Raw genomic sequence first — 11,866 nt, forward strand, 5'->3', positions numbered from 1 at the left:
GTAGGGAGACCGAAGCTGGTCTACTCTGCCGTCCTGCACAGAGGCTGTGAGGCCGAAAGGAGAGTTTCCTGGTAGATGTTGGCGTTGCGCGACACGGTGCCAACTAGCTGCTCGCCGACTCCGCTCGGCTCAGACGGGAAGCTGCTGAAAACCTCTCCTTCCTGCCAGACTCAATCACTCCTGACTGACTGTCTGTCTGCTGAGCACTCACCACAGCAGGCCACTCTGAGGACTCATTGTCTGATGCTGTACTGTGTGTGTGTGTGTGTGTGTGTGTGCGTGTGTAACAGCTGACTGAATCGATGTAAGTGTCTTGTTGATGTTTTAATAGCTCCTGGATACAATGGAGAGAATGAGACAATGAGTGTGTCATGAGTGTGTCATGCGTTCACATGCAGATGAGTTAGTGTAAGTGAGTGAGAGTGTGTGAGCGCGTGTGTGTACATGCTGAGAGGTGTGAAAGTGTAAGACGACAGTCAACTGCATGTGAAAGGGTTTTAGAGTGAATCAAAAGGTCACAATCCCACTTTAAACCCTTTGACCTTTAAACCTTGGTGACATGCAGGCACTCTGGGACTTGAGCTCCCATTAAGGTTTGTTATTGTTGCAGTTGTTGTCGGTGTCTCAACTGGGGTAAAGGGGGATCTTGGGCAGTGGCATTTACAGCTTATAATACCTTACCTCCTCTGACAGCTCCCCGAACACGGATAAGACATCCAGCAGCAGACTGGCAGTGTAGAAAGACTTGATCATGTTCCTGCGGCAAAACAAAGGAATGAAAGAAAAAGACGGGGGAAGGTCGAGAGAGAAGTAAGGGGAAGGGGAAAGGATAGATAAAGTGGGAGAAAACACATATTAGTTCCTCCGTTCAGCGGTTGAATAAGTTCAGACAGCCGTGCTCAGGGTTCTGTGGCATTCATACACAGACAAAAGAGAGATGAACTGTTTTTCTCCTCATATTGCGACCCGTTCTCTCCTTTTCACATCTCCGATAAAAACACAGTTTGTTGGTGAAATAGTAAAATGTGTGAAGTCCTCGAAGCGACTGCAGGTATCCAGAGAAGTTGAGATGCAGCCTTCCAGGAACAAACACATCTGGAGGGGCTGGAGCCTGGGCCGGAGCAAACTTTTCCATGAACTTTATTCCAACAAAGAACGCTGGCACTTCTCTGGTGGTTTGCAGATCTCTGGCACATCAAACTTCATGAAAATCTTATTTCCAGAGCTGATCGCAAAATGGATCAAAATGGAACTGTGTCCAGAGAGTGTGTGTGTGTGTGTGTGCGTGTGTGTTTCAGAGGCGAAAGCTGAGTGATCCCAGTGTTAGTCACAGAAACGGAAGCGAGAAGGACTAACAAGTCATTAAAAACAACTTCCCTTCCCTTCTGGCCACAGAAAAAACAACGCACAACTACACACAAATGCACGCACACACCCCCTCACAAACACATACATCATGGTGGCTGGGGAGTGACCCATTTGTATTCATTTACAAGATAGAGATTATAGGAAACCATAAATTACCAAACCCAGAAACCGATGAAGGCTATAAACACATTTGTAACATCATCAGATTCTTGTGTATGGACTGAAGGTATGCCACAGTGATGATAAATACCTGTGCTACACTTCTTCTTGCTCTTTTAACAGACTGAATGACACACACACACATGCTGCCCATTCAGATAAATTAAGTTTTTACATTGGTATGCAGCTGCTTTTCTGGGTGTAAAGTCGTCATATTAAGCAGACACGGCCCAGATTTACCGGCACACAGTCGGGGAGATTTCCCACTCTGACACACACACACACACACACACACTCATATATACGTATCCACACACACACACACACAGTATGACACAGTGAAGGTAAGAAACATGAATAGATTCCTTGTAGTCCTGTGTGTGAGCTGTGGCCTCAACAAGCACGGAGGAAGTTTCTTATTCCACTAAACTTTCCCAAAAACATTCACTTACGTGTGTGTTAGTATAAATGTATGGGTGTATAATAGCTACATATGTCTTTGTGTGTGTGTGTGTGTGTGTGTGTGTGTGTGTGTGTGCGTGTGCCCGGGGTTGACATAACACACACCGCCGAGGCCTGGAGCCCATTAGCACAGGCCGCTGCTTCTTGTAAAACCGCAAGTTGTTTGTGTTCCCCTGCGGCAGCAGAGAAATATTACCAAATTCTGCTTAATATCCCTGTCGGAAACAGAAAACCGTCTTAGCTCTTATTTACACCGCAAACAACTCCCGAAAAGCTGTCGCCTCCGTCCATTCATCCTCCGTAACACGCAACAGGTCGCTCAGTTACTGTCGAGGAAGGAAACTAACTGATTTTTAATGAGCTCCTTCTCAAAAGCCAGATCGAGCTGAGAGTCTTGTTTGTGTAGCTTGGATCAGAGTCTTAATAACATCAACTCCTGTTTTCCACCTGCACCTTCCTCCTCCGACACCACCAATCCATTCCTTCCTCGCGTTTGTTATTGATGGCGTTCCCCATTGCCCGTCTCCGCTCTATTTAAGATCATCTAAACTCTGTACCTGCGGAGCTTTTAGAAGCCGTTTCTGCAGCTTGATGAGCTTTAAAGTTCACCTCTAACGCCCGGTGGCTAATGAATATTTTTACATAGACTCACACAAACACCTTAACCACCGAGAGCAACGTTATCCTCTCACTATATTGACCTTCACTGCGTCGTTGCTTCATTATGGCTTCATTAATAATACGCAAAAAAAAACACTTGAAAACAGAGACTTAACTTATTCCCTTTTCTCAACTTATCCAAATCAATCGTGTTTCCTCCTTAAATAGGACGTCTGACAGAGCCCAGAGTGGAACCTGGGCTGCTATTAAGGCACTGTACGTTCTCTGAGCTCATCTTAATAGTGGCTGACCACAAAGGGAATCGGCCCACAAACTGTCACTGTGTTAGCGAATGAGACGTCACTTGTACATTTGCATTCCGTTTTCAAATGTACAACACAGGCAACACACACACACACACACACACACAGTTTTCAAACACAGGCCTGCTTTCATGGCCATTTATCTGATCACACTCTCTCTCTCTCTCTCTGTGCAGAGTTCAGCACTACTTGTATGGGCCGGAGACTGCAGTGAGTGCGCATGTGTGTGTGTGTGTGTGTGTGTGCGTCAAGCCTGTTATCCTCACAAGACCTTCAAACCCAACTTGTATCAGAGTGTAGTAGAGATGCCAATGTGATACTTATCGTCTTTACATGGCAAAGTGAGGAAAACAAACACACACACATGTGCACGCATGGCAATACAGACAGGGACCTACTGATAGACATCTGTACGTGAACAAACACACAATCACACAATCACACACATACAAGCTTTACACAAGGAGGAGGGCTTGCATGATTCATTACCTGTTGCTTAGGGACAGGATAAAAGGATCTGAAACAGTGGTGTGTGCGTGTGTGTGTGCATGTGCGTGTGTGTGTGTGATAGTAGTAATATGTCATGTTGCAGATGTGACGCTCATTGGAGTTCAATCATTTGGGTGAGGAGGTTAGTGGGGAGGACAGCGACATGCAAAGTTGATGAGCTCTCTAATGAGGAACATGTTTAATCACCTAGAGGGGAGAGGAGAGGAGAGGAGAGGAAAGGAGAGGAAGGCTTACTTATGGAAGCGTCCTGCTCGGTCCTCGTTGTCGGCATAGAGGAACATCTTTAAGGCGTAGTTTTCAATATGGGCATTACCGACAACCTCCTGAGTGATGGAGTCGTTGTCAGTCATCCCCTTCTTCATCTGGCAAAAAAAACACACACACAGGGGACATGAGTATCTCTCCTTCCTCATGAATCACGTACAACCTCTTACATCTCACTAATCTCTCTCCAGCTTTCTTTGTCTCCGTCTGTCTCTGCCCATTTCATTGTCCAGCAGGGATTCAGGTTGAAAAAAAACAATAACACAACACTTTCCAGCAGGTAGACTTCATCAAATTGTGTGTGTGTGTGTGTGTGTGTGTGTGTGTGTGTGTGTGTGTGTGTGTGTGTGTGTGTGTGTGTGTGTGTGTGTGTGTGTGTGTGTGTCTTTTGGTGCAGTGTGTTGCCTGTGTTGTAGCAGAGCAGCACATCTTAAAACCGCTGAGCTGAATTCAGAATGAAAAAGGAAGGACAACTGCTCAGGGAATACAGAAGAGTCTGAGTTCAAAGGGAAGCCGGCTGCACTCTACCCCCATCTCTCCCTCTCTCGCTCACACTGAGTGCGTCACCTTTCCACTGCCGACCCATTTTAAAGGCTGCTATAAGTTTGACATGTGTGTGAATTCCAGATGTGATGATGTAACCGCAACTCCGAAAATGTTCAATAATCTAAAAAGCGACACGCGAGTAATTTCACTGATAACGCGTTTGTTTTCATTTTGATCTCGTATTCAGACTGGGTGACTCAGAGACGTGAATCAAGACGTTAACCGGTAGCTGCTGGTGATTTCCCCCCACCGTGACACTGCGAGCTTCCACTGTCCCTGTGAGAGAAAACGCCTCAGAGAGCTGCGGTGCTGCGGAAAATACAATTAATGAGTCCTGCAGGGTTCCTGTGTGTATTGGAAAGGAGGGGAGACAGATATAGAGAATTGAAAACAGCTGTTACTTTTTGTTTGTTTGTTTGTTAATGGGTACGATGTACAGATGGCACCACTTCCAATTGAATCTTGGAATTTATCATTTTATTAAGGCTTTTTATTTATTTTGAATAACGTTTCATTTAAAAAATAAATAAATAAATAAAAATAAAAAGCCCTAGATAGATACATTTCTGTAAAGTTGATGAGAAATAGATTTTTAATACCTGACATTTCTAATAAAATGCTTTTCGCCCCCTCGACAATGATTTGGCTCCACAGAGGTTATAGCTGAAATCCATCATTTGTTTTTGTATCATTACTCCACTTAGAGCTGGTGCTTCCATCTTCTTTTATTCCATCTTTGGCTTTTTACCCCACACTAAAATCCTCAGCATAAAGGGAGTTGTGGATTATTTAGACCTTCGCAAAGTTCGATTTGAATTATAATGAGCCGGAAACTGAAAAGAGGCATTTTGAGCTGACGATGAGATCTGTAGCAAGCTGTTCAGAAAAACATTTATTACACTCTATGTGTTAAGTTTGTATTAGGGTTTACATAGCGTTTGCATGATCCAGGTGGCTACGGCAATAAAAACAATAACGATGATGTGACGAGCTTCAGCTTAACATAAAAAAAGCTACGCCGGAACACACACGTACATCAAAGCAAAGGATGTGTCCTGTTGGGAGTGTGTGACAGTAATGAGGATCACAGGAGCCTCTGTTAAATGTGGCTCAAGGGGGCAGCTCTCCATGTGTGTGTGTGTGTGTGTGTGTGTGTGTGTGTGTGTGTGTGTGTGTGTGTGTGTGCGCATGTGCGCATCTCGTCTATGTCACGGCATCCTTTAATTGGCTCGGAGGGTTCGGCATCACCATGGGACTTCTCGCCACACACACACACACACACACACACACACACACACACACACACACACACACACACACACACACACACACACACACACACACACACACACACACACACACACACACACACACACACACACACACACACACACACACACACACACAGGCGGCATTGATTAGATGACAGCTCTTACATCTGGTCAGCAAGTACCTACAAAAGTGGCTCTTATTGATTTTCTCTTTTTTTTGCAGTTGCACCGTCTCTCTCCTCGCATTCCTCTCAGTGTCTCGTCCTCGTATGGACTCGGTAAAGTGTCATTCGTTTGGGGGCCCCCCTGCTGGGAAGCTCCTGGCCTGTTCACTTCCTCTCCTCTCATCTCATCTCCTCTCCTCCTTCCTGTCATCCTCTCTGCTTCCCAGCTCATCATAACGGCTGTGTAAAATGTAATTAGTTTGGCCCCTGTCGACACTCCAGACAGCAGCCCGAGTTACATAAATGTGGTCAGAACAAAGCACAGGACGTGTTGCAAAACCACATGACAGCTGCTGTAAGGATGAGGATAAAAACTAATTGAAGTTTCTTTAACTGCACACTTTGTTATTTGTTATATTTAAGTTCATTTTAAATACAAAATTGACAAAACTTGTGTAAAGAAAAGAACATCCTATGGTGCAGAGAGAGTGGCCTCGGAAATATTGGGTTGGGTTGCAGCTAAATGAAGGTTATTTTATCTCAAGTGTCCCCGCTAACTGCCACTTCAGCTGCTAATAATCACATTTTGGAGGCAATGTTCCATTAAAAAGACACATTTGTGACAGAATGGTGTTCTGCTACAGTAATGAAGGTGATCTGACAGGCAGCTTTTTATGCTACAGCTCCACTGATGATGGCTCTCCTCGGAAATTTTCAGACTACATTTCCAGCCAGTGCATTTTGATGTAGCGCTCTCCTGACAGATAATGGGACTGTGTCTGCCAGACAGGCTATTATTCTGGATAAAGAATACCTTTAAAGTTAAATAGCACCGAGTCTGATTGTAGAGTGCAGTACTGACGACAAGAGGATGAAGAAGTTCCTCACAACCCTTCAGCAAGTTTCCTTCAAAAACTTTCCTTCCATCTTTTTTCTTAATTATTTTTTTTTTTTGCTCACCGTCTCCAGCTGGTCCATTAGTTTGATCAGGAACTTTCGGCACTCCGGCGTTTTACTGTCCAGCTTCATGCCGGTCTGCATAGCGTACAGGCGACCTGAGGAAGAGGAGAAAGAAGACGAGAGAAAAGATGAGGTGGAAGGAATAAACATCCGCTTATTGCACGGTAAAGAACTTTCCCCCTACATCCTCGCTCAAAGGCCCCCCTCTGTGTCGTCTGGACGCCTCATTAGGCAAAAGTCGTTATGGATTTTTCGCAACAAAGCTGCCGAGGGCTGCGTTCAAATGCTGCCGAGGGGGGAAGTAAACAAAGAAAACTCAACAAAACACGGGACACACAAAACAGGACGGATCTGACCAGAGAGAAAGGATTCTTCTCCCACAATCCCTCATCTGTCAATTAGTTTTGTGCTCAGGTTCCTCTATTCGTATGACATAATACCTCCTCCTGCCAACGGACCTGAGCGGTAGTTGAGGGTCTTTATAGAAACCTGACTGACTGATCACTAATCAATGCAAAAACAGCTAACAGGCTTCGGATGATCAATTATTTGTAAAGACGAAAATCCCGGACCTGCACAACTACATCGACTAATTGAACTCCGTCTGTCAAAGAGATGAAACAAATTGGCTTGTAAACTGGGAGCAAATCTCCATGGGTTTGGGAGAAAGCGCCTGTGTTTCGGCGCCATGTTTAGCGTTTGAGTCACAGCCTGCTGTCATTGCCTACACTGCTTCAGGCGGAACAATGTCGCATTTCAGAGTGCCGACTGGTGTGAAGTCTGCCAGGCTCCGACGCCTTCCCGACACTCAATATTTCCAGAAAAACAGAAGCAGAACACACACACGTGCGTGTAACACTTATGCGAACGGCGCTCCGCGTCAAGTCAACCGGTCGGTTCAGCGGGGCGGACAGACGGACAGAGAAAAGACGTCAGCTACTGAAGCGACCGGCGAAGGAAGTCGAGCGAGTTTTTCACTTCTGGGTGGCGACAAAGCCATCCTTTGTGCCGTTTACATCCCTACAACATTCACTTTGGCAGCTCGCAGACAATGAGCTGCCACACAGAGGCCTTTAACGCTCAGCGAGGATGCGAGGCCACAGAAACTGAAAAAAACACAGGTCAGCAGAGATTCGCCCGCCATCTCGAATTAGCGGAAGTATTTCTCGGGTTCTTGTGGCCTGTGGCTATCATTAACATTCGCCACAATCGGTCCTGACAATCACTTTTAACACAGCATGTCACCGTCTAACAGATTATAAGCAATGTGTGTTACGTTGTAGAAAATTTTGAGGAAGGCCAGAAAACTTCCAGGTTGTTCTTTAGAGTTGACAGCACTTTTTGTTTGTTGCATCTCTTTGCTCAACGCTGCACACATAATTATAGTTTAAAATGCTTCTACTGCATCGGTGTTTGTTACCTCTTGTTACATCTCCCAACACCACAACATCTCCAAGCTTTAGATAATTTTGTTCAGAAAGGACAACAAAGCAAAGGGCTTCCACCGCACCAACTGTCAAGCAAACGCGCGAAGCCTTTGAAGAGTGCTACCGGTCGGTACGCGGCTACCTCAGGATGAGTCTCTGCTGTCACTGAGATATTTAAATCCGACGGGGTTTCAGCTACGGAGAACAACTCCACATTTTACACCGTAACACGTGGGATGATATTTCTACATATAAAAAGGCTGCGGATGGATTTGCGGCAGCGTGTTCTCGAAGTGCTGAAGGAGAAGCTGCAGCACCGGGGCCATGTGGTCGGACTGAAAGCTGCGCTGAAGAACCCTGAGGACTGATGAAGGTTTAGAACGCTCCAAACCTCAAGGGTGTGGAGATGAAGTTACAGACGGACTACTAGAAATGAAAAGAAGCTCAGAAGCAAAACAGTTTAAACGTACACGGTTTAAATGACAACAGCCTGCTCTGCCCATGACACCAAAATGTGTGTACAACTTTGCATATTAAGGTTATAAACAAACCACAACATGAATGTATCAAAATGTCAACACAAGATGGTAAATTTTGATAAATAACAAAATATAATTGAAGACACATTAGTAGGGTTTTCATAATAACATTGTCCTGATGCCTGCACTGTAATGATGTCATTTCATAGCACAACAAACTATCTTAGAGACATTGTTCTGACAGGAGACAGCCCCTTGAAGTATGATAGACTGACATTTTGGTTTCTCTGGCTTCCGTTCTGTAAATGAGCACCACTAGAAAGGGAAAGTCTGTGGCTTTTCCAGCCGCTGTGGTCTGCACAGTAAAAGGTGAACTTTCCTGCCCTGCACTGTATCGGCTCAGGGGCCCAGAGGCCCAGACACATGGAGCTGCTGACCTCCAGTGGTCTGGCTGGATCACTGGTCCATTAAAAACACACAGCAAACAATGAGGCTACGTGCCAAACACAACACACACAGTTCCAACACCCTGCATAGTGTCCCATTCTTAAAATTCTAAAACTAACACAAAGAGCTTGACAGGAAAAAATACATTACTTAGCCATTACTACACTTTCTTAGGAACCCTGCCAATCTCCTATATTGTAATGCTTGGAATAACAATGGACATGTGTTCTAGCATTGAGCTAAAACCAAACTGCTTATTTGCTGTTAGAGAGCAAAAACAGCACAACAATAAAATACTAAGCTCCAAAAATGTAAATTGTCAAGACATTCTAGTATCCAAGTCATTGAACTCACATTGGGCCTTGCAATCACCACCAGAGGACCAGAGAAAATGGACACATGCATATCCCACAGGCATTTCTCAGCAGTGAGCTTCTTCCCCAGATGCACACGCCTCTATCCTCATCTTGCTCTAATCCAATTCACTTTGCCACTCGCTTTCATTTACACTCAATTTCACCCAGAGTTATCCGTAGTGGAGCCCGACATTTCTGTTCAAACGCGACAGGAACCCCAGGTGTTCGCGCTGAGCCGGGGCCCTGATTCGGACATCAGACCTTTAATGTATTAGAATCCCATGCTTATCTTCAGTAAATTCCTCTGAATTAGTACTGCATAACTAGCTGAGCTGACACTAAAATGATTAACTTTTATTGAAGGCAACACCGTACAATGGAGGAGATACATGATTTGCCTGAAGGCCACAGCACAGAAGTAATAAGAGCCTCTTTCCCCCAGCAGTCAGTATAAATTACACCTGTCAAACTGGCAATATGATCAGATCAGTCAGTAATGGCTCTTCCCATTGTTGCCGTTATCAACAGGCAGCCAGCCTTACAACAAACTACCTCATCGTTTCATCCAATATCACACATTTATCAGATCCCACACGTATATACTGCTGCTCTACATGACCTCTTTATGTGGCAATGTTTCTTTTGTCAAAATATCTCCAACCTATGATCAATCTCACTCATTTCGCGGCGCAAAGGGGTTGAGTCAGAACCATCTTGTCTGTGCCTTTAATATACATTTTACCACTCACAACAATAACTTGTACATAGGGGGTAAATGTCCAGCTTCTGAGAATAAAGATGATAAAAAGTCACACCCCATGTATTTGTTCTTTTCTTTCATTCCTGTCTCTTTCCATGGTGTTTCTAATCAGTTCTGGAGCTACACAAATGACCCAAAGCAGCATGCGTCTTTCATTTACTGAACAAGGCTTCCTGGTGAGGGGCAGTCACTCTGAAGACAGCAGGACACCGAGCACAGCTGAAGGCTAAATATCCCTGAATATCTCTGTGACAGCGAGGATGGTGACGGCAGTGTAGAAAGCCCTAGAACCATGGCAGACTCCGAATACAAAAAAAAACACTTAATATGACGCTTGAGGAGCTCTGTAGGAAACCAAGTGCATGTATAAATGTGAATGGACATTTTGGACTATTTAAACCTTCCATCTACGCAAGGGTGAGGGATTGTATTGAGATTTAATGGACAGATAACAAACACACATGTATTTGCTTGATGTTGATCGGTAGTAACTTGAATAACTAAGTTTTCTCATTTTGCCACATATTGAGACTGTAATAATCAAAATTATCTCCCTATAACCGGTACTCTCTTGCAGTTCAGTAGTCTTTACGTAGATAGGGTTAATTGCTGCTTTATTCCTTTGACAGATAAAAAGATACAAGGCTAAAAATCTAACTATATTGAGAAACACATATTTAAGGTCATATTGGTTCTTATCCAGTCCCGTAACTATAGCCTGAATGAGAGTATATATACAAAAGAAGGTTTATCCAGTGGAGCAGTACTGGATGATCCTCATTCTTTCCAGCTGTTCCACGCCTTGTTATGCAGAGCCACGATGACTGTGTCAGAATGTACAGCGCCTCTGAGGAATTCAAACCAGTGGTCTGTCTGTGACTTTACAGGTGAACTTCTATACATTTGGCTGGTTAACTGGCTGATAAAGTACTGAAAGTGTCCATTGGCTGCAGATAGGACATACAGCTTTATTACGTCAGGCCCTGAAAACTAATTTACAACATTTAAACAAATTTAACACCGCGGGTCAGTGACGCAAAAGCCAAGAAAATCCTTGACGTCATCCAAGTTAGCATTACAGGCTAATTAAGTTTGTAATGTCACAGATAGCCACAATAAGCTACAGAAAAGGGTCCGTTCAACACCGCGGCTTCGTAATTCGTTAATGAATTTAAATAGCGGTTGTCTATAAACAGTTTGCGTGTGGGTTATTCTCTTTAAGTCTAAATTTGCAATAACAAAGTAACAAGCAGCTGCTAGTAACATTGAACATGGAAGCTCCAGCTGCTAAGGCTAACGTTAGCCAAAACACAGCAACTTAGCCCCAAACTTACAGTAATAAGCCACGACCGGGTCCCTATTTTCGTGTTCCTGTGCCGTCCGAAGATGGTGCTGGATCGTTTTTAGCGGGGCAGGTAGAGCCATGTCCATTACAAACCCTCCCGGGTCGAATAAACAGCGAAGAAAGTGAAAGAAAGCTTCTTGTTGTTGTTAGCACAAGTGTGGCTTTCTGTCGTCCCTCACTTCCGCACTTGCAGCCAATGGGAGCCGCCAATGCAGAAAAGAAGACGTCATCTGAGAGCCCAAACAGCTGATTCATATCGAGCTTTTGGAATAACAGTGAAAACGAACTATTATTTGGCCAAACAGAAAATAATTCACAAACAAGGGCAATCATAGTACAGTTTAAAAAACAAATATTACTAAAATGTCAGCTCTTTTATGGGGGACACTGTCATGACTGATTAATGCAAGTCAAACATGTGCAGT

General features: G+C 44.3%; 1 protein-coding gene across 1 annotated transcript in view; it reads right to left on the reverse strand.

Moving 5' to 3' along the window:
* vta1 (vesicle (multivesicular body) trafficking 1) overlaps nucleotides 1-11,622 on the reverse strand; it is a 32,816-nt gene extending 21,194 nt beyond the window's left edge. The window contains exons 1-4 of the mRNA XM_076154988.1: nucleotides 11,431-11,622; nucleotides 6,628-6,722; nucleotides 3,657-3,784; nucleotides 682-757 (exon numbers count right to left, since the gene is read on the reverse strand). Coding sequence (XP_076011103.1) covers nucleotides 682-757; nucleotides 3,657-3,784; nucleotides 6,628-6,722; nucleotides 11,431-11,527 — 396 coding nt within the window. The 5' untranslated portion in view covers nucleotides 11,528-11,622. The remainder of the gene's footprint in view (nucleotides 1-681; nucleotides 758-3,656; nucleotides 3,785-6,627; nucleotides 6,723-11,430) is intronic.
* Between the last annotated feature and the right edge of the window lie 244 nt (nucleotides 11,623-11,866).

This window comes from Genypterus blacodes, unplaced genomic scaffold, assembly GCF_046128005.1.
Source record: "Genypterus blacodes isolate CSIRO-AG114 ecotype Tasmania unplaced genomic scaffold, CSIRO-AGI_Gbla_v1 ptg000064l_1, whole genome shotgun sequence".
In the NCBI taxonomy this organism is placed as follows: domain Eukaryota; kingdom Metazoa; phylum Chordata; class Actinopteri; order Ophidiiformes; family Ophidiidae; genus Genypterus; species Genypterus blacodes.